Below are 27,237 nucleotides of genomic sequence, written 5' to 3' on the forward strand. Positions count from 1 at the left end.
AACCTGCAATCAATTAAAAGTCGGGCTTTTGAAAATATAGACAAAAAATATTAAGGTCAACTCTTCTTCCTCGCGTTATCCAGGCATTTTGCCACGGTTCATGGGACCCTGGGGTCTGCTTGACAACAGAACTAATCCCTAGTTTTTACGAAAGCGACTGCCATCTGACCTTCCAACCCAGAGGGGAAACTAGGCCTTATTGGGATTAGTCCGGTTTCCTCACTATGTTTTCCTTCACCGAAAAGCGACTGGTAAATATCAAATGATATTTCGTACATAAGTTCCGAAAAACTCATTGGTACGAGCGTGGGTTTGAACCCGCGACCTCCGGATTGAAAGTCGAACGCTCTTACAGCTAGGCCACTAGCGCTTCACATGAAATAATCATGTTTAGTAGGGACCTGTATACAACTTGAGGGTAGATAATAGTTTAATATACGGTAGACTCGATTGTTATAAGAAAATCCCGCTATGTATAGTAAAACGCACAGTCTAGAAACATAACATCGACTGCAACTAGTATAAAAATATCGCTATGTGCGAGAAACTACATATCGGGAGCAATAGCATCTAATCATTTTTAAATAAACTTGTAGAAAATATCGCTATGTGTCACATAGCGAGCACACGTCTGTAATTGCTGTTCAAATAAGCTAATGTAGTTATGTGATTTATTCCAGTTAGCGATTATAGGAAGAGCAGCTGGCAGCCACACTTTACTGATAAAATGCTTCTAACTAAATGGCAATACATCGTGACGTCACGATGTAACGTCGTTATTGCTTAGAAGCCGTTTCGATGTATAGAAAACAAGGAAATTGCGGTTTTGTCGGTGAAATATTGCGTTTATGTATATTGTTGCGATACAATATGTTTTTTAAATAAAATGTAAGGAATCAAATGGTAATCGAATAGAATGGTACCTATGTAATTTATTTTATTTTATTTTTGACGAATCTACTATAATACTCTTTTATTTTTTTATTTTAATTTTATTGACATTGTTTTATTATGATATTGTTTTAATGATTGCATGTTAATAATTAGTAAATGTGCCTTAATGTAAAATTTCGTAAATATTTTGGACGTTGATGTTGTGCCGACTGAATACTGTGTCTATATAACTATTTTATAAGACCTGATTGTTACGTATTCAAGCAAATAAATATTTTTTATTCTATTCTATTCTATTCCATTTTTTTTTTTTTCAATTTAGAATCTAAAAAATTTTTTTTCGAAACTGAGGTCTTGTATTTTTTTATTATTCCTCTATATTTTTTAAGGTAAGTAACAATTTATTGTGATCAATTGCTCATTTTCTCTCTATTTCACAAGATTTGGTTATAAAATTCAACATGTGTCAACAACCCTATTATGCTCAAGGATAGCACGCTGGTTAAATTTGACATCTGACGGATCATGTTTCAGAACAAGAAATTAAAATAAGTCGGGCTTTTGGTCCATTTCATGTAGATTTTTTACAATAAAAATTTTAAGTTTGAACGTTTATGAACAGTCGACAATAAGTTGCAGCGCGTTAATTAAACCTTTTCGCTGTCATTAACTTGATATAAAGTCAGTATTAAATTTCGTGCCATGACACTTTATTACTTCATTGAAGTAGCGGCGAAAAGGTTAACCACTCACCTGCCGATGCTACCCCGTTTGTCGATTAAATCACGTTCCTTCTATAAACATCTTAGAGCAAAATCAAATATTATCGGTATACTTTAAGACAGTTCCAAGTATTGCTTACGTGGGTGTACCTTCATAATATGTATATTATAAATTCAAAGCTGACTCAGACCTCAATCGTGAGTCGTTCAACTAATCACTTTATAAGGGCTCCGCTAATACTGAACTGCGAAAAATGAAAGTGCGATGTTTCGCAACAAATGTTAGTTCGAAAGCAAGACAAAACTATTAGCCGACGCACAGAAGTTCGAAAAACGTTAGTGCGACAGTCGAAGTACCATTTGTCGCACAAAATTTCATCGCAGATGTGGACGGTGATTTGGGTGTTTTCTTAAGCAACTTGAACATTTCCTCACAAAAATCACCGACTTGATTGAGAGGACCTGATAATGAAGACCACAGAATATGATATGTGGTTCCTTTAGATTAAGTGGGTGTACTATGAAAATATATTATGACTTTGGATGTAGGCAATAATGGAAATGACTACCTAACAACCTCACAACCCCTCAACCTCTGACAGATTCAGACTAATAAGTGAGCTTTTGAACTAACATTTGTCGCGATAAAATTCTGTCGCACTACCGTTCATCGCACATTTATTTTTCGTAGTTCAGTAGCGGAGCCTACTATTTTAAGTAAATTGAGTTAATTTAATTCATTCACGTAGGGTCGGATACCTTATCTACAGCTAAGCGTGTCATATTAGTTATAATTTAATGTACCTGTCTACCTGTACATTTAATGCCAATTATTTTTAATTATTATCTACAATTCTTGACTTTCAAAAAGTGTTCTGTAAGAATCTATTTTGAATAAAAATATCATGATGATTATGATGATGATGATGATGATGAATCATCTGAGGATACCTAACACTAGTTACGTAGGGTTAAATTGATTTTATTCGATATTGATCTCAGTAGGTACATCTCGCTTGTCACATCAAGACAAAATAAAAGCTTTCAGACAACATTAGTCCAAAGTATTATTACATACAACTTTAGAACATTATTATTAAACACTATTTTTATCTTTACTTTTTTTATTCTTTTTTTTATTTATTTTTTTATTTAACGTAAATCAAATTATAATTTAAATACCTGAATACTTCTCCAGTGCAACATACACAATTCACCTGACTTAATATAATGAGCAAGGGTAATAATAAAGTAAGGTGTGGCAATTCGTTATAACCTTATCTTTTCGTATTTTTTATCAGAGCAAACACAGATAACCTACCTAATGTAGCGCCTTATCTTGTAGATAACAAAATAACTAGCCAGTTACAGTACGATCGAGTTTGCGAATGGACAACGTTATTGTTACGAAATTTAAAAAAAGTGAGGTGAATTAGTGCAATGGCGGTTGGAAAAGGTGAAGGCAAATCGGGAGTCGGCAAGTTGGAGTCACAGATCTACTGCATCAAATATACACTCTTCTGCTTCAATGTCGTACTATGGGTATGTGTCATGCATCATGTTGACCTCATGTTTCTTTTGTTTCAAGTGTTCGTAGTCAAGTAGTTAGTACATAATTCAGTATCTGTTTGGGACGAACATTCAAAATTATCTGACACTGATTCTACAAATAGCGTTTACTTGAAAATTTCGACTCCATCTATTTTATAGGTTAAGACCTCATAAATATTGAACACTAGTGGCAGTTAGTACAAGGCTTGTTCGATTAGATACTACAGGTACCAATGAACTGAACCAGCGTAACTAAGTACCTTAGTTCTTAAGGTTTCTGTCTGTTTCTTAATAACTTTATTATCTTTCGTAGTTCTAGCAGCCAAAATAACCTTTTGCGGTTTATAAGGTATTTTTTTAGGTTCCTGTAGAACTATATTCATGGTGAATTTGATTCGTAAGATATTAAAGCTTCAATACCTTTATGATTAATTTTACAAGTACATATTATAGCTTCAAAAACAATGAAATAAAACATGTTAATAGCATGTAACCAAAGTACGAGAATTTACTTTTTTTGTGGATAAGTAAAATTCACAGTAAAACGCTTAAATCCATGCCTAAATGTGAAATTTCTCAGTATCTGGTTACATTCAATGAAAAAAGTAATTATAATATAAACCCCTAAGCTCAAAGCGATTCTGAAATATTAGCTCGTGTTGATAACATTGATAATAAGTATATTCCAATTTATTTTAATAGTTATTTGTTTTACAAGGGGGCAAAGTTTTTGTATAACCTCTCGTGCTGACATTGATACCAGAGCAAGCGAGGGTGGTTCGAAAATTGGAATCTTGAGCGTTGCGAGGGTTTCAAGGCACAAGGGTTAAACAAATTTAGCACACATTTTAAATGAAACACAAAAAATTTCACCACATCAACAACGCAAGGAAAATACTAACTGTAAAATATCACACAATATCAAACCAAATCCATTCGAAATGAATGTTATTAAATATTAATCATTCAAATTCATCATTTGAAAGTGAATTCTACGAGCCCACATAAGGAAACTATTCAAAATTTGCACTGGATTACTTTTCCACAGATGTGGATAAAATGCAACTTTCTCATCAGTTTTTGAACAATCAAGAGAGCCTTTACCAGCTGGTATTGTGAGAAAATATTTTGCTGCGGCCTTGACGCGGGCGCTGTCACTGTCAACTGCAGTAATGGCGGCACAGTAATGCAACTGCATCCGAATGTCATCTTTAAGGTGACTGTCCGTTTCCAACCGCAGCTGCACTGCTGCTCCGACACTACTGCGGCGGCCCAAACGCGTCGGTGTTATTGTCAATTTCCATAGTAAAATGAATGACGATATCGACTGCACGTAATATGGTGATTTTAACGTTTTCCCGACCGCAGCTGCACTACTGCTCCGACACGTCGGTGTTATTGTCAATTTCCATAGTAAAATGAATGACAAGACCGACTGCACGTAGCATGGCCATTTTTGCGTATTTGGTGTATTATTGCAACTGCGGCTGCAGACCGCACGTCAAATCTGTCACTTGCACTGAATTGTCTTTGATCACAGATATTAGTAGTTTTAAGCAAAGAGGATATAACCACTACGTTCTAAGGAGTTATTACACCCACGGATAAACAACCCCGATGGTACCGTCGCCATATATCGCAGATATATCGGGGCGGCCAAGGAGCTCACAGATATCTGAACACGCCTTTATTGTCAAGGCGCTAGAGTGCATGTTCAGATATATTTAGCACCTCGGTCGCTCCGACATATCTGATGGCGACTGTAGTACTACTGTAAACTTTTTTGCTAATCTATATTGAGCCATACGAGTATCACAGAGCCAGTTAGGAAACTAGAATGATAGGTCCGAAAAAGAGAGTGTCAATTTCGGAAGTTAACTATAGTCTGGCAAACCCTTCGAGCAACACCGGCTTCCGACACGTCGGAAGGGAGGAGCCCAAGCGATATCTTACCGTACAAATCGTTCTGCCATTTTTTGCGGGGGAAAACGTGCACACAGTCGCACTTCTCACTCACTACTTGCAAAATCCAATCTCTAATTAGGATTGTTAATTTTTTTTTAATGTTCTATTTCGAAAACCATTTCGAGATATTAGGTTTTTAAACAGTTTCCGACATTTGCTGCGATATAATAATCGAGGATTGAAGATATTTCAACAAACCTTTGACCTTCTCGCTAGGCTGAATATAATAATGTCATCGTATAGTAAAAGTTATCGAACCATAGTAAATAAATCCGTCACTCACGTAATTGTCAAAGATGTCATTGTCATCAATTGTCATAATAAAAAAATTCAGTTAAACCGCTAGTTTCTTACGATTTGATTTATAATTTTTAATACCTAAACAGTAGATTTTGATTGCTTAATATATCAAAAACCTTGTTTCCACTTGTGGGAATGATATACAAAAATTATAGTCCGCGAAGACCTACGTGAAAGACGGTGTTGTCGTGAAGTAAATGTGGAATGGAATACTTCAAGTGTTACACACAATATTGCTGTGAGGATCACGTCGATGTAAGTATAAAATTAATATTATTTTACTACGAATATTTAAAAGTCCATTTTGGTGGTCGGGTCACTATTACCTATTTATTTTCTGTGATGATGTGGCCAGAATATCTAAAGACAAACCGTTTAACACAGCTTGTCCGCTACTAGCTCCGTTTTACTGATTTGAAGTTAAATTCAACAAACAGACATACATATATGTAACTTGCAAGCAATAAATCATATACATACAAAAATACATAGTTATATTCAAAATACAACATGAAACTGAAAAGATAATTTCTAATTTCCAGGTACCTACAAGTTGCAGTTCAAGGCTCAAGCTGCTGATATCACGATCATGGCGGACAAAACTAAAGTTAATAAAGAGTTGTGAAAAATAAAACGTGTCTTATTTTTTACTTTTTTATTAATTTACGAAAAACCTGTTTCCCAAAAAAGTGTATACATTATATGTTCAACATGTTCTGCACGTAAGGTTGACATTGAGGGCTTTGTTTAGTAGCATTCAGTTGAAGTTGATTTAGGTTCTACTCTTGTTGATCCAGAAAATAATTGTATAGTTTATTATTAAATCTATGCCCACGCCCAGGCACTATTCTTGCTATAACTTTACATTCTCCGCCTTCTCTAGAAATTTGTACATTATATACATCCAATAAAACTAAGGTATATAACTTAAGGCAGATTTGTGGAATCAGCTTTCACAAATTTAGCGTATTTTGAGATTATTTATTTAGGGATTCAAATAATACGACGATATTATTTATAGATTCATTAAATAAACTGTTCTTTTATTTTTTCGTAGTTTTGCGAGGATAGCTATAAGCTCGACAGGGCACGAGCGATAGAGAGGCAAATAGAATACCGAATATCCGGCAAAGTGGCCAAATACCGAATAGTTGCCGAATATTCCTGGCAACTGTAATTGTATTGTAATATATCATATTATATAATGTCGTTTATGGTGACAATTTCTCATTTTGTCATTGCAAAGCCATTCCTGAGCTAAATAAAAGAAGCAATCATTTATTTTTATTACAAGGGGCAAAGATGTTATTTAATAACTCATGGTAACATATTGATATCCAAACATACGAAACGATACAAAATTGAACCACGAGAGAAGCGAATGGTTTAAAATTTAGAATATTGCGGAGGTCTCAAGGCATGAGGGTTAAACAAACTGTGTTACAGTGCAACACGTAATTCTTCACACCAACACGAGGAAACCATTTATTATTCAAATTAATTTATTAAAAGTTCTTTCTATCGGCCAAGGCGAGGGAAATATCTTTCTTCATAAAGGATTTCTTGTCTCGCCCGTCAAGTTTTATATGGATGGTGCGGTCATATCATAGAGTGCCGTCGCCCATTCACACCTGCAACTGGACAATATGAAGTGTAAATTACAAATTATTTTATTCATCATACTTCACTGTTTGGTACCTAAGGAAAGTAAAATTGGCTTAATATGGATACTTAGAAAGATAAATCTGTAATATTTTGCTAACACCGAACGACTGCCTGCCCACCATTGGATAATTTTATTCTTACGTGTCGCATCGTCATCTCCAGAACCCACGAATCACTTTGCAGAAATCAATAAAAGGCCTGCTAAAAGAGCCTACCTGGCATGGTTTTGAGGGGACGTTTATTACAGACTTCTAAATCCAGCCGCACGTTTCTGACGGCCGAGTACCTATACGTGATGCAGGTGGATCAAGTGCGCACTCCCCCCGTATATATCACGAACTCCATGAGTCCCGTTTCCGTCGGATTGCTGTGTGCGGTGGTCACGCATTTAGGCAAGAGGACGGGGAAGAAAATTTCACATTGTGAACTTACCTTAATGTTAAGAATAATTTTTCCTCTGCATTAATTTTATTTGAGTAATTTGATTGTATTTCGTCAATTATTAAGTCTCATTCAATGTTGAATTGCTTTTCATTTAATCGGCAATATTATCTGAATAAAGGATCACCATTAAATATCAGATTTTTTATTAATATTGCGTAGCTGCCTTCGTCGGACTCTGACTATTGTAGAAAGGCAAACTGATCTTCTTTTTCATGTAGCATGTAGCATTATCGTCACTCGCTTCTTCACGTAAAAAATACAAAAGTAAATTAGTATTTTATTTGTACGTCTGACATTATATGACTTGACATTGACAAGCCATCAACGAACGCTGTCGCGACTGCACGCCGCAACAGCCGCAGTCGTGCTGCTACAGTAGTGCGGCACCGCGTAACGTCGCAACTGCAGTGCAGCGGCAGTTACAAATGGACAGTCACCTTAAGGAAATATTTTTACATGTACTGGAATATAATTTTAATATCAACACGAGCTGTTTATTTCAGTATCTCCGTGAAACGTTATCTAGCGATAAGCCCATTGTCCCATTTCCGAGTACCGTACTGTCATAGCTGATTCATAATCCTAGGAATTAAAGAACATGTATCCGTTGTAGTGTATCCGTTGTCTTTTTAAATCCGTAGTTTTCTTTTAACTTGTAACGAAGAAGAATATATGCTACTAAGTAGATATTTTACTTTCTGAAACTCAAGTGTGGTAAAATGTTTATTTTATTGCACTAGCTGCCGGATCATAAGCAAATAGACTTAGACCAAGATAACTCTGCAACATTTTGATAGCACAGGCAGTTCAAGTGTTAATAGAAATAAAAATTACCTAGGTAGTGTAATACTATTAATATTGTACAACAACATAATAGTTATTGTACGGACTGCGACGATATACATACTTTTTTGATATTTCGACAATACCTAGCTTTACATCTCTTTTTTTTGTGTTCATTTATTTATTAATTAATTATTTTTCTTCTAATATTTTACTTCATAAATTGTTGTTTTTATTGCTGTTTCAATTTTAAGTTGACGATCTTTTCGTGAAAACATTTTGTTGCTGGTATCCTTTTGTGTTAAATACTATGTCTTGTTCTTTAAGAAATAAATGAATCAGCCTTTTTATCTACTCCCTACACATAAATTAAATATAATAATATGAACAAAAATATTCGTGTGCACTTTATACTAATTATTTTTAAATAGGTATAAAGTATAATTTTATTAATTTGAGTAAAATGGGTATTCACCATTTGATAAATATTTGCTGTTAATTTCGATTATTTGGTGTTTATTTGGTGTATGTACTGATTTTCTGTAACTAATAATAAGCCGACTAATCGGCCATTCTGGCCGACTAATCGCCGACTACAAATGTGGCGTGGCGTGTTTCGTATTGTTTTTTACCGTATTTATTACGATATTATTTACTTAGTACGTAGTAAATAATGCTACTCTAATAAATTCACTTTATCGTACACGAGAATCCATACTAATATTATAAATGCGAAAGTGTGTCTGTCTGTCACCTCTTCACGCTTAAACCGCTGAACCGATTTAGTTGAAATTAGGTATAGAGATAATTTGAGTCGCGGGGAAATACCAGCCGGGCTAGCACATGATTGGCGCGAGGGTATCTCGCCGCGACATAGACTACCCGTCCCCGTTTAATTCATACAGTTAGTAAAAGACGGGTAGTCATCTCGCGGCGAGATACTGTCGCGGCCTACAGAAAACCATATGACATTACACTATGAAAATAACTACCTATATAACAGTAGTCTTTGGCAATAGCAATTGTTAGCTGAACCCTTGACTACCACTTTTGAATAAATTTTCTATCTTGGCGTAAATCCAAAACTCAATTATCGAAACCGACTCCGCTGTTACTCCGACAATTATTCTCATTTGCACTGGAACACCTTAACGAACGCTCAGGTGCGGTCTGAACGACACTCGGAGTGCTACATTTTTGGCGTTGTATCGCCTCTCCAATTTACGAGCCATTAGGCGTGGTTGTTTACGTTGCTTAATGAGGAGTTAAATTTGTTCTGCGCTGCATCTTGGACTAGTGATGAGAGAGTCTTTTAACGGGTATAAATATGACTTGTCTACATTTTAGAATCAAACTCAGGCCTTGAGGATCGAGTTCTTTTTAAAAGGACAGTCGTTATGATATTAAAAGTATGCAAGGACGTAGTCGGTAGTCGTTTTCAAAATGAGTCTTGTACAAGTACTTAAACTTCAAGCACCACAATAAAAATAATTATTATTATTGGTGGCTCAGATGGTAGAGCACTGTACTAGCGATCCAGTGGTCGTTGGTTCAAGTCCCACCCAAGACAGTGAATTATTCCACTTTTAATTTATTTCTAAGCTTAAGAGAATTATAACCACTACGTTTTAAGAGACGGGACCTTCTTGCTGGCAGGGGTGCGAAACTCCTAGCTTCGGGCAAACTCGGCTCCGTTCGGCTCAGCATTGCTCCGAGCAATTATTAGGGTTAGCACATAGTACAAGTGTTTGGTCGCGTTTTTTGTAGAAAAGCAGTCCGTTTCAATAAATGATTTTTATATAATGATAACACGAATTAAAACCAAAAGCACGAAGAAAAACTCCAAAACTAACAGAAATTTTTGAAGCTCCCGCAAACACAATATGGCCACAGAGAAGATAAAAATGGCGACTATGACATGAAGTAAGATGAATAAACTGAGAGAATGAGACGGCAATATCCGCCATTAGTTTTATACCAAATTCCATAGAAATTGTTTTTTATTCCTACTTGCGCCAGGCTGCACCACAATTTAAGAATTGTAAAAAAAAGTGTTTATATTTAGTTAGATAGCTATAAAAACGTTTCTTACAGTGGTTATGTGAGCTGTAGATCTCGCGAATCTGACAACTCCCAAAACTCCCAAGGCTTCGCACTTTTTGAAAAATCGACATCCGAATTGACAAAAAAATGTATACAATAATTATCGATCAAAATCACGAGAAGTTAATACTATTAGTGATTTTACATACAAAATCTATATAGGTATATAAATCAATCCCTATTTCACTTGGTCACGGCATCACGCGTGAACGGGTCGACCAATTTCGCTAATTCTTTTTTTGTTGTGTTTGTTATTGTTAGGAGAAGGTTCTTATGAAAGAAAAATAAAGGCTGCAAAAAAAAATAGGTGAAACGAAGTTCGCCGGGTCATCTAGTCACTAATAATATTAGCTTGTATTTTATTATGCAATAGGGCCCTGGAACCCGATTCTGATTGTAATTTCTTGTACTGAAACTGTATTGATATGATTTGACAGCTGTCAACAGTGACGTTTCTGGTTCAGAAAAGCGAACCGGAATGATGAAATCGGGCTCCTTTAGAGGAAAATAGCCGGACAAATAGATATACGTAAATATGTTCGCCAAGCTGAAACGGAAATTTTCACTTTCACTCGGAAAACAAAACAACATAATACTGTTACCAACTAGTGATTTTGTTGTTTTCTTTTTGGTAAGGTAACAACATTACAAGCCTCTATGCGTTCTCGTGTAGAGTATTTTCTTAAACATTATTTTTTACAAATGGGAGAAATTTGTTTTAGATAAAAAATCAACACTGTTACAGACATTACTAATGACTTTAATTTTGTAAAAATATTCTTCAAAACCCATATTAAAATACAAGGCATGACAATAAAATTCTCATACCTCGAGAAATAAAAATCCGATCCGTACTTTTTAGTATTTGCTGTTATAGCGGCAACAGAAATACATCATCTAATCTGTGAAAATTTCAACTGTTCATGAGATACAGCCTGGTGACAGACAGACGGACAGACGGACAGCGGAGTCTTAGTAATAGGGTCCCGTTTTTACCCTTTGACAATAATGCCGTAAACGAGGGTAGTTTCTCGCCCCCCTGCCGCCACCGGCGCCCGCGCCGAGTCATCGGGCGCGGAGGGCTGCGGCCCGCAGTCTGCGCCGGTCCGTCACCGTGGACGCAAGCTCCTGTTGACGCTACTCGGTACGGAGTAAAACATGTCGAGCGTTTTCGACTTAAAATACGTGAGTGACCCGTTTTTAATATATTTAATATAACTGGGTAGATTGTTACAAAATCAACCGGCATTTAAGTGCACGGTCCTATGTTCCCAATTTGATTATTACGATGTTTGTTTTGTATTTACTTGGATTTACTTAATAACCGCTACGTAGCCAAGTTGCGGACAAGCCCGGATATTTACCGGCCGCACGTGCCGCTAATGTGCGCTGTTTGCTGCTACCCTCCCTCTTGGTAACTAATGACTAAGCTTACAAGTTTTATAATGACCAGGCTCTCATCATGTGGCTGATTATTAGGAAAACATTTTAACTAAACAATATAGGTTCTTTCGAGCATGTAACATGTAATGGTTTCAAATTCTAAGTGGGTGTTGAAAGATCTACACCGGTTACACACTTTAATATATAAGAAAAACCAAAAATATAACTAAGGGTAGGGACTATTAGGCCAATCAATAAGAAGATATAGAGGGAAATGCTTTGAACACAATTTTTGACTTCGTAACTTTGTTTGGGCTAGTTGGAAGGTGAACATATCAAAAGTCCCGGTCGTAGCCCCTGAGCCGGGAGGAAAGGGGGGTTTGAAAGTCCCATTTTTTGGTTTTTCACTTTTATCTTGGAAACTTTCTCTATAGGTACCTTCTTATTGATTGGCCTAATAGTCTGCAAACGGCCGAGGACTGTTGCCTGACCTATGAAGCTTACGCATGAGATTTACTTAACTACGCTCTCTTCTTAATAAACATGTTAATCTTGATTAAGTCTTATTTTTTTGCTGATACCACTAAACCGGCATGGGCAAGCAGCATTTAATACATCTTGAATATAAATAGCGTCAAAATAAAACAGGTACTCAGCAATGAAAATAATATGCTGAACTCTCGAATCCCAGTTTATTCGCTGACTCCGAGATCTCGGTGGCGTCTCATTCCATTTGCGAAATTTATTTTTCCGCAATCTTCCCCGTAAACGCTGTAACGTTAAGTCGAGGGGCAGACCCGTAAAGAAGTCAGTTTTACCCATATGATTGCAATTTATATGAAATTGCCTTCTCACGGATTTATTTTCTATTTCGGATCCGGAATCGCGGTGATTTAGCATTCGCGTGAATCTGAAAGCCGATTCTCTTAACGCACTACGCTAAATATTCGTGTTAAGGGAATTGTTTTAGGACTTAAAATATAGGAATGAATCCGTTTGTCCTGAATTTACGTGGAATAGATAAAACCTACTATATAAGATATTCAAATCCCTTAAGTGTACGTTGTGGTTGAATTGCGGGAAAAACTCCCATTTTGAAACGTTGTAAAACTCTTTATTATTCCAGCTTCGCAGGTGTCTCGGAGGAGATAAAGCGGGAAACGGGACTGACGGCTCTTGCCATGCCGGGCCCGAGAAACCGGGCCAATGCGACAGAAATAATAGTTTTTGCCACTCTTTTTAATTGAATGTGGCTAAAGAGGGAAAACGAAGTGTTATATTTTTTGTTAGAAAAACACATACCTAGGTACCTACTTATTTTATAAAATCCTTAATAGCAAAGCTTTTACACTGTGTAGGTAAGCTCTTGCGCTTTCACATTGTCGGGGTGCTTATCATCACACCTACCTACTCAGTATATTTGGTACACAATGTAGTCATACTATTATGATGTCATATTCGTAGCTCCCTTAGAGCGGCTTTTGCATGGCAAACGAGCGCGGTGGGAGTTTTTACGATGCTATAAATTTTTGAACATCCCAAAAAAGTAAATAAAAGCCTGCCTTTTGGCTCCGAAAAGGAGCAAACGTAGTTACACCGAGGCGCCCAGGCGCGATTCTAAATGTGTTTTTATGATATTTGTATATAATATACGACGTTGACGCTCTCATTCTTATCAAATGCTTTAATTTCGTCTCGTGTAGGTACCTACGCTTTGAGAACATTTCTCGGAGTCCACGTCAAAAAAGAGCGCTATCTGGATATTCTATCGTATCTATAATTTTTTTCATGCCCTTAAGGGATACATTCACTATTCTGTAAAGAAACAAAGACAACTACTTACGAGCATGAAATAAGTATAGGTAAAGCTGCATTAAGGAGGCTGCCTTGCAGGTCAGTAACATAGGAGGGTTAGGTATATTATGTATTCAAAAATAAATACCTTACTACTTGTACCAAACCGTAATACCTACAAGGTATTATAGTTTGGTACCTTTAACGTTTAGTTTTAAGTTATTAATCTTATCTCCATTCCTTGTACGTGTATTTTATATACTTTTGGTCAATAAATATACCTACTATTCAATATATTTGTATTATAATATTTATCTCTTCTTAATACAAAGTTCGCTCTTAGGCCCTCATTTTTCACAGCGTATATATTATCAGGGTGTGTACTTGTAGTCGAGCATTAATGACGAACACGGCACGCTAGTCCGAGCATTATATGATTTATCACATCACTAATTCAAAAAAGGGCTTTTTCTTCCCTGCTAGGCGGGATCAAAGTGGCACTTTTCTTCCCTGCTAGGAGGAATCAAAGTAACACTTTTCTGTTCTAGGACACTATTTTGACATTTTTTACACATTATTTTTTTAACTTAAATAATATTTTTAAACATCATAATTACTCATAGGTGATGTGAAAAGCAGTATGTGTCACATGGTAGCAAAATTATTTCCATCTTGGGCGTAGCACACTTGAATCCCTACGCTCAGGATTCTACTTTAGAATCCCTCGCTACTCTCGGGATTGTATTATAGAATCCTTCGCTTCGTTTAGGATTCAATGTACGCCCTCGCCGTAAATATGTAATTTTGCTCCCTTGTGACACAATATACTATTTCCACAAACCGTGAAAACATACAAGTCGACTTTCCGCATCATTTGGTGAGCACTAATGGATTGCGAACAGCGTTGTTGCCTCCGCTTTTGTAGACAAAGTACCTGTAATAAAACGTAGATATGACCAAGGTTCTGTTAATGTCTAACCTTTAATTAGATTGTTTACCAATAAGTATTATTATCTAGCAATCGGCATTATTATTATTTAGTAAATTTAATTAGTTCCAGCAAACTTTACACGGTTATTTTGTTTGCACTGCCTAACTTTAGGAAGGCTCAGTTGAAATCGTTAGAATACAGATTTATGATTAAATTACTAACTTGAAGAGACGTCTCATCAGAGTTTCTGAAGCACAAATAATAAGCGAAATACAAAATAATATACAGACTTGAGTCGAGAGAAACATAATAAGAAAATTGAAGAAATTGAAGTGTGAATAAATAACTCTTATTCCTCCTTAATTAATTAAAAATTCCTGAGCGATATTCCATTTCAATATTAAAATGTACATTACCTACAAAATGTATTCTAAGATATTAAAAAATAAGTAGGTAGGCAATAAGTTATTTAACTATTCATCTCTCCTGGTTAGGGAGTTCACTTTTCTTATGTAGGCAGCAAGTGGGAAATGATTTTCCTACCTTAGGGTGGAAGGTATTAATATTTTAAGTATATAACTTTTTTTTCTCGAGACTGAATTGGATTTCAAAATGTATACTTCTACTCCAAGTAATTTGCTACTTTATAAATTTGTTTACTACGCCATTTAACATTTATTTTGTAGGTCCCAATTAATTATAATAAAAATTAAGACGAATTATATAATTAAACACAATTTTTTTTATTAATTCACTTGTTTTTAAACAGTTATGTATTAATTCAATGTATGAAATTTATAATATTTCCGCGTTGGCTACATACACCGAAATGTATTAAAGATAATAACACAGCGCGGTTAATTTTGATTATAAAATGTAATGAGTACTTAAATACCTATTAATTTCCTCCTAGTCAAAATTAAAAGTGTTTATAAGTCGGATTTAACCAATTTTACCCTCGAACAAAGTATCTTCACTGTCACTATCGAACCTTTTCGGTTAACAATGTACTGAATATTGAGCTTTGCCATAACGAGAAAACAATTGCGAGTCGAACTCGCCCACCGAGGGTTCCGTACAAATTTAACTTTTTTTTTATTCATTACAAATTTATAGTTTTCAGATTTTTCCCTGAACTTGTAGTGTAAGATTAAATATTACTAGGCAAATTTTATAGTTCTAGGTCAACGGGAAGTACCCTATACGTTTTGATTCCCTTGAGAGTGCCGAAACACACACACACACACACACACACACACACACACACACACACACACACACACACACACACACACACACACACACACACACACACACACACACACACACACATTTAATGTAGATAAAATTGTATTAGCTTAAGTTTTCTTTCTGCTTTTGTTAAACTAAATACAACTTGTTGCTACGGAGGAGCGGGGCTTCCTGATACAGGTATAATATACTTAATAGGAAGTCCCAACCTACTACCTTGTAATGTAACATTTTATTAATGTAATAAAATATTTTCATTTTCATTTCATACGTTTTTTGCGGCATTAACAGCCGTATCTTGTCTTTACGTTAATTCAGAAGTAAAAAATTTTTAACAGCTTCAAGGAACTTTAGACATGGGGGCATAGTTTTAATTTCAACTCGATACTTCCACGCGTTCCCGAGATAAAGGGTCTTGACCGAGCCGGTCCGGACTTTAGACCGACCCGACAGACGGAGGCACAACCAAGTGATCCTATAAATGTTCCGTTTTTTATTTTTGAGGTATGGAACCCTAAAAAAATAGAATTACGATTAGAATATTTATGAGATGGCTCACAAATTACATGTAAAAGTTGAGTTTATCCGTGCGACAGCCAGTAGGTAACTCTTGCACGAGATACATCAAGACAAATTTGTTTATGACTTTGTTGTTACCAATTTACCTATTTGCTCAAGTTGAGTGCGTCCCTGGAGTCGGGGAAAACAAAGGTCTATTACGAAGAGGAAACTGACACGGAGGTTAAATATTGTGAAACTTGCCAATGTAGATGTCGTCTCGTTTGTCAATTTATAGAGGGTATTTTTGACAATGCTAAAGTAGCATAAGAACAAACTTTTGTCAGAAAATTGAATATAAATATTTAATGTAGTTAAACTAATGAACATAAACATTTTTACATCTTTTAGGGTTACAATTTGAAAATAGCATTATGTTGGCAACCTTGTATATATAGACATATTGTGAATATAGGCCTAAATACATACACACGTGCAGAAAGACGAACAGACAGGCGCAGTGAATCTACATAATATATAATATAGACTAGGTTATAGGAAATTCTTTATTGTACCACATAATTATGAAAACAAAATCAGAAACAATTAGACCGCGGGCCAGGCGAAAATTTCGTCAGCCATCGCCTAAGCTCCCGGTTATTACTTCGTCACATGATAGATTAGATGCCATCATGAATTAAAAAAATAGTCAGCCGGTTGTATCGCGGTGGAAAGTCCGTCAGCTGGCCACGTGAACATGTAATTTTTTTTTTCAGTCATCGCCTCCCGTTTAATTCTTTGGCTGATGATAGTTTGGATGCTATTGTGAATTAAAAAAAACCGTCAGCCCGTTGTATCTCGGTGGAGAGATCGTCAGCTGTCGCATGAATATATATAAAATACGCACCTTAACATTTTCTGTCCGCAAAGTATGCGTGGAAATGCAGGCGTTTATTCAAACGCTTGATGGAACGCTACATGCAAAGTTTCATGATTTTGATAACGACGTACTTATAACGAGGTACGGCACGTTTTTCTTCATATGTTTATGCGACCAACTGACGGTCTTTCCACCGCGATTTTTTTTAATTCACAATATCATCTAAACTATTATCAGCCAAAGTATCAAACGGGAGGCGACGACTAATATTTTTTACGTGTTTGGTCAACCCACCAACGGAGCGGCAGCTGACGCCCACGAGGGTTCATCATACATAGCCGTTAACCACTATACGAGTTATCGCTCGGGAGTCGATTGGTCATGGAAACCTGTTCGTGGCTCGCGGTCTAAATGGAATGCTGTTCATCGACTAACTTCAACAAGTCAAACCAATTTGTGTCAGACCAATTTGTTTTTTTTTCTGTATCCGTAGGTGTAAACGCAACAAAATAATCCAAAGGCAGCTCATTCCACTTTTATCTCCGGCGATGTATCAGGGAAACAAAAACAAGGCTATTATAAGGGTTCCAAGGATGACTGGATCTGTTACCGCCGAATAAAAGTCGGCGCACTCACGGCATTAATAAGATTATAAAACTTTTAGCCAACGACATCACTATTGTTCGTGTTTTATCTGGCTTTAGTTTAATTGCTTTTAGGGTCCGACGTTTACTGTGCGTTTTACTAGACTAACAGTTAACCCCGGAAAATTGAAAAACTAAATTACTATTGTTAGTTTTCTATACTATCCTTAATGTTAGATCCGGGTGTCTGGTAGCTGTTCATCTAAAGAGGTCAGAGTGAAACGCTAGCAAATTTAATACGTGAAAAGCACCGAACTTGTCTTATTTTTTGACGGGGGGGGGGGGCGTGTCGGGTGGCGGTCTATATATATCACCATTAGAATAAACAACATTGTGCATACATTGTGCGAAGAATATGGATAACGTTAGATGTCACCTGGCCCTTGTTTCCCCCAACAGAACGCTTGAACATGTAATACTCGAATTAAATATATATAATTACCTACCCTTAATACTACACTACACCCAGAACTCTATTACTTGCATCTGCATCCTTGATGTGGCCTGTATTCTTTGACCGATAAACAGCTGCCAGATGCGTGGATCTAGTAATAAGGATAGCAACTATAGTAAGTTTAACAAACTAACTGTACAGTTTCATTGCTCTCAATGGCTCTCATTGTCTTACCATTTTCCGGGGCTAGCTCTCCGTCCATGTGTGCATTGCGTTGTTGCGCTCGCCAAAATCGATTTTGACTCGAGGAATGATTTGTTATTGGTAGGTTACACTGCGTTTTATTACTCCAGTGTACAAGCTCTAAAATGTCATTTTGTATTTATTTTGTAGGCATTTTTTTTTCACTTAATAAACTTATCCTTTGTAGTACTTTGCCTACGTCCAAAAATGGACAAACCCACATAAAAATACTAGCTAGTAAAACTTATAATTTTTATTCTTTGTAACTTTTTCAAAATAATATGTAAACTAATTTTTTTGTAACACTTATACTTGGGAAATAAAAGGCTTTTATTATTATTATTTGTATTATATATTTCTTTTCTATATCTCGGGACCATCGGGTCCCGGACCTTTGGAAGGCGTGCGTGGGGCCGAAGCCAACAGCGCAGAGGCCCTTTTAGACAATTTAATCTAAAAGCAAGGGATACAGTATTATTATTATTATCGTACTCGATATATAGGTATAATATAGGGACAATTTATTTAGTTACACACACATTAACATAATTTGAATCTGTCTGAGTCTGTCTGTCTGTAACGGCTAAGGCCCCAATCAATGCAGCAACTCTTTCTCTTTCGTTTAATTGTATGCCGATCCCACACATGGGAACAATATGGATCTTTCTTCATTTTTGTAAATCCTATGTATGCATGCATGCTTTACAGAACTACAGCGTTAGTAAAATTCTACTTTATTTCTAGTACTTAGAGTTCATTATCGGACTAGTCTAAAGTTACAATACTTAATTCACGATATTTGCTTGTAATTTCATACAAAATTTTAGGACAGTAGACCTTATTAACCTTAAATACGGCGAGTTTTATACGTCAAACTCTCTCTATCTGTCAAATTCTACGGTGAATGGCAAATAGTCATTTTACATCATAATAATAGGAAGTTTACGGTCACATACGACTTTTTGTTTTCGAACGTCACGGACGTCACGATTCCGTCAAACAATTTCCAATTTAAATAAAATGTGTTTGAAAAGCCTATCGCCCATGGTTACGTAATGATAGGGAAGTAAAGAGAACGTAGAAGAGTGGGTCAATTGACCCCATAGGTGTGTTAATTGAAGCACTATGAGATTTTTTTATTTATTCAATGAGATCAGCTAAAGTTCGCTAAGAAATTACAAACATTTCACGATTTATCTGCGTTTGAAGATCTTGATCAAAGAAAGGGATGCAAAAAAAATTGTAAGACATCTAGACTTCTTTGTTGTGATTACCTTATACAAATAGCTAAATCAAACAAACAAACAAAAGATATGACGATAAGGAATTTTAGTCAAAATACATAATTGTGTTTCATACTAAAGCTTGTTTTAATGGTAACAATGTTTCAATCATAACCATAACAAATACTATAGTGTACAAATACTACTATAGTTTTAGTCGCTTATATGTGGGGACGATTGAAACACGGGGAGCGTTTCAATCGTCCACAAGTACGTTGTTTCTACCGTCCCCACATCACATGTTTTCCTTCAAGGACCAATATTCTTTAATACCATAATTCCCATCCAAAACACCAAACGAATTGAAGTAACCAAAATACATAAGTAAAAAAAATGTAACGAAGAATTATGCGAGCACAGGTACTTGACTTTATATGAAATGAAATGCTATGAAAACTGCTGACTTTGTATGAATTGACACAATGTTACCAAAAATTATATGACAAAATGAATTGGCCTCCTGTTTTAGAACTTTCTTTTGAGTGTATTACTATCCAATTTAATTATTTTTCAGTTGTTCGGCATGTCAATATTCGCGCTATGCCTATGGATATGTATAGAACCCGGCTTTAATGAATGGATGCGAGTTTTGGAGCTTCAGAAATACTTCATTGGGATCTATATAATCTTGATTGGCTCGCTGGCCATCATGGTGGTTGCGTTCCTGGGATGCGGAGCGGCGCTTATGGAAAATATCATGTTACTTTATGCGGTAAGTATTAAGTAAGTCCTGGAAATAGGGAATTACTGAGAATATCGGCTATTCCTATCCTGGTCGAGGAACGTATAGTGCTTATATCAAAATATGCAAACAAAATACAACACAAAAACCAAACATGCTTGACAAACATAACGAAGAGGACACATCGCCTAACGTGAACTATGCGTCATTGAAGAGTTCCATTCTGATCATCATCAGCAGTTACACTTCATCAAATGTCACTTTTTTAAATGTAAATGCTTGATTTGTTGATGAAACAACTAAAATCACTATAATTATGTTGTATGTCTTTAACATTTGGGGAGTTCCCTCGATTCCTCAGGGATCCCATCATCAGGACTGTGTTTTGACAAAAACGGTACCAATCTGTATGTATACTTACAAACAAAAAAAGAATTTTCATAATCGGTCCAGAAATGACGGAGATATGGACATGGAGTAACAAACATGAAAAAAAAAACAAAAAAAAAAATACAACCGCGTTAATAACCTCCTCCTTTTAAGATTTGGAACTCGGTTAATAGATAGACGTAAGTACTATGTCGAGATTGTCGTATAATTTTATAGGGATTTGAAAATCATCTTTGTTTTTTTTGTCAGTTTTAGGGTTCCGTACCTCAAAAGGAAAAAAACGGGACCCTTACAGGGTCCCTTTGTTGTCCGTCCGTCTGTCCGTCTGTCTGTCCATTTGTCTGTCCTTCTGTCTGTCCTTCTATCTGTCCGTCTGTCTGTCCGTCCGTCCGTCCGTCCGTCGGTCTGTGAAGATCCTTTATCTCGGGAACGCGTCGAGTTGAAATCTAAACCATATATGCTTAGGTCTATGGTCCCTTGAAGCTGTGAAAAAACGTAAAAAAAAGATACGGCCATTTATGCCGCAAAAAAAGTATATTTCGTAACTCTCAAGGGAATCAAAATTGATAGGGTACTTCCCGTTCACCTAGAACTATGAAATTTGGCGAGTAATACCTATCGTCTTACACTACAAATACAGGGAACAATCTACAAACAAAAAAAAAAAGTGATATTTGTATATTTTTTATTTGTATTTTTATATTTTATTAGGATTTGTATTTTGGTGGGTGAGTACGACGACGAGTGTTGAATAAACATTAAGGATCTAAGTACTACTTAAAGATCGCTGGCGGGTTCTTAGGGTTCCGTACCCAAAGGCTAAAAACGGGACCCTATTACTAAGACTCCGCTGTCCGTCTGTCCGTCTGTCTGTCTGTCTGTCACCAGGCTGTATCTCATGAACCGTGATAGCTAGACAGTTGAAATTTTCACAGATGATGTATTTCTGTTGCCGCTATAACAACAAATACTAAAAACAGAATAATATAAATATTTAAATGGGGCTCCCATACAACAAACGTGATTTTTTTGCTGTTTTTTTCCGTAATGGTACGGAACCCTTCGTGCGCGAGTCCGACTCGCACTTGGCCGATTTTTTTAATTTTATCTGTTACTGACGTTCCTAGCGTGGCAGACGAGGAATTTTTTGAATTATGCCGAACAAGCTACATACAAGCTTACATAACAGACCTAAATAATCTTCACCTCATCATTTTATATAATATTAGACAAAAAGTTATGATTTAAAACATACACTCCTTTTTCCATTTAGTACATAGGATCACAAATCGGTGCATTTGTGTTCGGGCTGATCGGCTCGTGCGTGGTCCTGGACTTCTCGACGTACGACTCTAGCATCCAGCCCCTGATCAATGACGTCATCGTGCGTCTCATGAACAACCCGCAGCACGAGGGCAGCAGGGAGATCCTGAGGATGGTACAAGAAGGGGTAAGAATCACGTCATCAGTCTTTAAACAAGTTGGTTTTTACTTTTATAATCGGACCCGCCCAAAATCACGAAAATCCGTCATTGGAAAACTCATTCAATTGTTTAGCGTATTCTTAGTAGGGGAAGTAAGTGCAGTGTGTACTCACTTTTGTCTGATGCTATGCCGCTTGGCGCGATTGCTGCTTGGATCATAAATAGTAACCTAGCTATAACCTCTATTACCTCTTGGCTACCCCCAAAAAGGGAGGGGGAAAGGCGGCTCTGGCGGTCTAGTTTAGCGCTCTATTTCTAGGTACCTACCTGTAGCACTCAGGTCAAGTTTGGTATCATTTTCGTATTGGCTAATGCTAAGCTGACCTAATGCCCTTCGCGCTCGGTTTCTACCTACCTGTAGCTATCAGGTCGTGTCGTATATCATATTCGTTTGGCCGTAATTAAATTTGTATCTATCGTCATCGTAAATCGTCACCGCCGCGCGCTACAAATTATTTTTTTATATAAAAAAAATACAAACGCCTAATTTTAAATATTACTATTTTAGAATAAAGATGATATGGGCTAAATTGTCCATTTTATTATTGTGCAAATCGCCAAAAAAAATTTTTTGTATGAAATTTTACCTATATCTTTAAATGATTCATAAATGAATTCTTCGTCCCTAATTTATACAAAACAAGGCACAATCGTGCCAAGAAGCGCCGCCTGAGACAGAAGTGCATACCGCTCCATACATTTCTGTACTTACTTCTCCTAATAAATTGCGCAGCAAGTCCTAAATAGTCCGGCTCAATTCCCTAACAAATTTCAAAAGTATAGTCCCATCCGAAAGAAAGCATGAAGTTTCATTATTTCTTCTGGTTGGCATGCATGAAGCTTATGCAGGTAAGAATTAAAATAGAATGAAGAACCTCATTTTTTCGCGTTTTCAAAGGATATGACCTACGTAGGTATTTATCTTTCAGAGTATAGTTAGATATGAAAAATCAGCCTGAATATATTAAAAATTTTGACCGAGTGTTAGCGAAGCTTGGGCAAAAATGTTTTAGTATGTCCGGATGTTCTCCTGTACAGGTCGTAATTCTCAACCGATTCTCGTATTTTGTGAGCAAGTATGATATTAAATAGATTTGTGTTGCCGAATTAGTTTTTGGAGATTTTTCAAAATGGCGGAGCCACACGTTCACAGAGCCATTAGTTAGTAGTTGGTGTTTACAATCACAGTAGCTAGCATACAGATATGTATATACCTGCTTGCAAAGCACAATGGGAATCAGATTATACCTACTATCGCACAATGGGAGTCAGGGTATCCTCGTTATAGAAATTAATATATTATTGTTAATGTTACTATCCACCTGTTCAGTTTTTTTAAACGAGTTTTGGATGTACCAATAAAATTTTACGGAGAACATTATTCACCACGGCTGCCATAGTAGTTTTGTCACATATTTAGTCCCTCGGTTTAGTTCGTAACTTTCCCCATAGCTATTTTCCCTTCAATCGATAACAAACACCATGTGTATTTGTTAGCAAATAAAAAAGCGTTCATCCATCGATCGAGAAATCCAACAACGCCGTGATTTTTCCAATCCCACTAAAATTGCCAGTTCTACAAAAAGCATCACAAAACCGTAACACCTAACGAAGCAAACCGTAAAACGCGTTCTCCAAATGATAGGCAGGGCGGGAAGCGCATACAGGTCTGGTGCATGACGTTTGGCATAACCGAATGGTCTCGGGATAAATTTCACGATGCATGTATTTAAATTGTCTCATAAGAAGTACATTAACTTCTGGCTCTGGTCTGGTAAAAATATTGTTCATAATGTTAATATCCAGAGAGAAAAATGAGGACTGCCTTTGTATGGAGAAGCAGCCATTACTCTTACTTAAGGATTGCGGTGATGTCAAATTCATCACATTAGTAGCAAAGACGTAGCTTTTGTTTCTACTTCTCAGGCTGACCTGCCACAGAGCAATATCTTATTATTATCATAACCATTCAGTCTGTTTGAGTCCAGTGGTCATCGAATATAAAGTTGCGTTGCGAACGTGCTATTAAGAGGGGATGTAAAAATTGTTAAAATCGGTTCACATGATAAAGAATTAAGTATCCTTGAGAAACCAACATACATACAGGTCGCGCAAATTAGTAAGCCAATTTGCTGATAGATGGCGCTGTACACAATTACGCTTAGTAGGTATACTTCTGGTCAAGTCTTTCCTGATTCTATTTACATGAGAAAATTGATAGTTTGTACGGAACCCTCGGTGCGCGAGTTAAACGAACTTGTACTTGGACGGTTTTTTTATATACTTTAACCTTTTAAGGTTTTAAAACCTGAAATAGATATCAAACACTAAATAAAAAGTGACCAAGTCCACCGGTTTAAGGTTTTGGCTGGAGTATGCACTGGAAAATATAGTCTAGTTTTCGTGTAAATTTTGAACGGCATCTGCCCTTGATTAAAATGTGTAAAAATTCAATTTTAAAACGACAATTTTGCGTTAGCCCCCAATTAAATTTTAAAATACAAATGTTACAGATCGGCTGCTGTGGCTCTGATGGGCCCATGGACTACATAAATATGCGCAAGCCTCTGCCAGTAGAGTGTCGCGACTCGGTCACCGGCAACGCCTATTACCACGGATGCGTGGACGAACTCACCTGGTACCTAGAGGGCAAGACTGGCTGGCTGGCCGGCATCGTGCTAGCCTCGTGCATGGTTGCAGTAAGCTTTCGGCTTTTTTATTTTTTAAATGGGTCATAGTTCTATATGCATGGGTACAGTCAGCATCAAAAGTAACGGATCAGACTTTGCGTCAAAAGTATCTACTATTATCAAATAGCTTAACTAAAATATATATAAGTGGATGTAGAACAATTAGACTGTGACAGACTTTACAAAGCGAACTGTAGAAATATACCTCTATTTAGAATAGAATAGAATTGAAATAATTTATTCGTTAGCACACACAAATAGAAAATTATACAAAACAGTGAAACATAAAAAAGAAAAAGTGCCACGAAATGGTCTCACCTCAGCATGTTGCTGGCGACTTCCAGCGCTGATCTTCCAGTGAGACCATCCGGTGAAACAATCACGACAGGTAACAAAAAAAAAAACAACAAAATTAATATATAACATACAAAAGACAAAGATAGAGATAAGTTAAAAATACATATTACTATTGTACATATTACTATTGTTTGTAACGGTATTATTACATATTCTTTGATTATTACGTACAGCTGTTATATCCGGCCGAACTCAGTTTGGCCGTACATTATGCCTAAGAATAACTAACGCCATGCGGCAGATACACAAACTAAACTAAAATGACAGCTAAGACAGGTCGATTTTATTAGAACTTCTCTTTGATTAGAACAAAAGCAATACTGTATCGATCTAAATTTGACTGCTTAAGTGCTTACAGACAGTCGCAAGAGGGCGGTATTTGGAAAAGAATTCCAGAATGGCAAATACTTTTGGAGCGTTGTTTCATCCTCTACCTACTATTTTAATGCTGACTGTACTAGGCGACGATATACATACTTAGATAAATACATATACATATAGATACCGTCCATATCTCAGGATTCGTAGACAAGATCACTACCTACTGGGCTAGGACTTAGGAGGCCGTTCAGTTGTCCCCGGCAAGCTCGGTTCTCCATACAAACGTAGTCGTTCTCATTTTAAAACGACTACCTAGATGGTTCTGAAATGTTGTACTTACAATAGGATAATAGTAAAAAAAATACAGCGAATTTAAGTTTTTCATACAAAACTCGTTTTTGCTCTATTTCGTTTGTTTTATATACTAGAGCTATATAAACTAATTACAGACCTAGATTTATCTCATGTCATTGTGCAAAGTTTACATTGTATGTGTAAAGTTTACAATCCAACACGTAGTTTTAAAATGAGAACGAAACTCCGTTTGTATGGGAAGGTGAAATTCGGCCGAGCTTGCCGGGGACGCTTAAGGGTTATGAAAATGTATTTTTACATTTACTCGTACCTACCCAAGGGTGCGAGTAGAGATTCCTTTTCTATTAACTTGATGATATAATAATTACTTTTAAGAGCTTAGTTGTACTATGCCTATAAGCAGTTGTTTTCAGGAGTCAGGAGAGACAACTTTTATTTTAAAATCAGTGTATTGGCTATCTGATTAAACCTATCCAGTGTCCACACTTTAATTATAAGCCTTATTTGCATTTTTATTGGTTTAATTTCCAACAGCCTTTGGCTGGTAGCAACAAAAAAACAGGCTGACCTATTGCGACACCTTTTATTTCACACAATACTTTTTTTTTACCTAAAATTATACCTATGTTAATTAATATTTTATTATTGCTATATTTTTTTAAATCGCTTTTCTACTAATTACTTAAACAGTTTCACAGAATTATATTTTGATTGGCAGCGAAAACAGTTCTGTTGAGCGTAAAAAAACCCTGTAGTTGACTCTGTTCACCCAGCTCAGATCACCTGGGTCAATTCAATAATTTAATTATGTCTCCTCTTTTTATAGGTTGTGAACGCTGTTATGTCTCTCGTCCTGATTCAAGCAGTGAAAAAGGAAGAAGAAGAAGTATCAGCATATAAGAATTAATGTGTAATTCCAACATGTATTATTAAACGCACATGTATGTATTTTTTAAGTTACTTGTCATACGTAGACAACTTTAAATTACTTACATGACAACGAAAGAAACAAGCAGAGTAGATGGCAATATCAATAAGTGTTTACTCTTATTATAGCTTTATTATATTTTATATTTCCATGAGCATATGCTCAGCATTTCACGAGAGCTTTAGAGGGGGCTAACGCAAAATTGTAGATTTTATATTGAATTCTTAAACGTTTTTATTAACGGCAAATTCGATGAAAAAATGTACTCGGAAAATAGACTATATTTGCGAGGGCAGTTTCCAAGAAAAACCATAAACGGTTAAAGTTGGCTGGAAAGAAAAA

At 36.3% G+C, this 27,237-nt stretch overlaps 1 protein-coding gene across 1 annotated transcript; it reads left to right on the forward strand.

Moving 5' to 3' along the window:
* The first annotated feature begins 2,993 nt into the window (after positions 1 to 2,993).
* On the forward strand, positions 2,994 to 26,935 carry LOC134741420 (tetraspanin-2A). The gene is made up of 5 exons (XM_063674192.1): positions 2,994 to 3,158; positions 20,243 to 20,440; positions 22,074 to 22,250; positions 24,798 to 24,983; positions 26,794 to 26,935. The coding sequence occupies exons 1-5, from the start codon at positions 3,057 to 3,059 to the stop codon at positions 26,872 to 26,874; spliced, it is 744 nt and encodes a 247-aa protein (XP_063530262.1). The 5' UTR covers positions 2,994 to 3,056; the 3' UTR covers positions 26,875 to 26,935.
* Positions 26,936 to 27,237: the final 302 nt, after the last annotated feature.

This window comes from Cydia strobilella, chromosome 5 (genome assembly GCF_947568885.1).
Source record: "Cydia strobilella chromosome 5, ilCydStro3.1, whole genome shotgun sequence".
In the NCBI taxonomy this organism is placed as follows: Eukaryota; Metazoa; Arthropoda; class Insecta; order Lepidoptera; family Tortricidae; genus Cydia; species Cydia strobilella.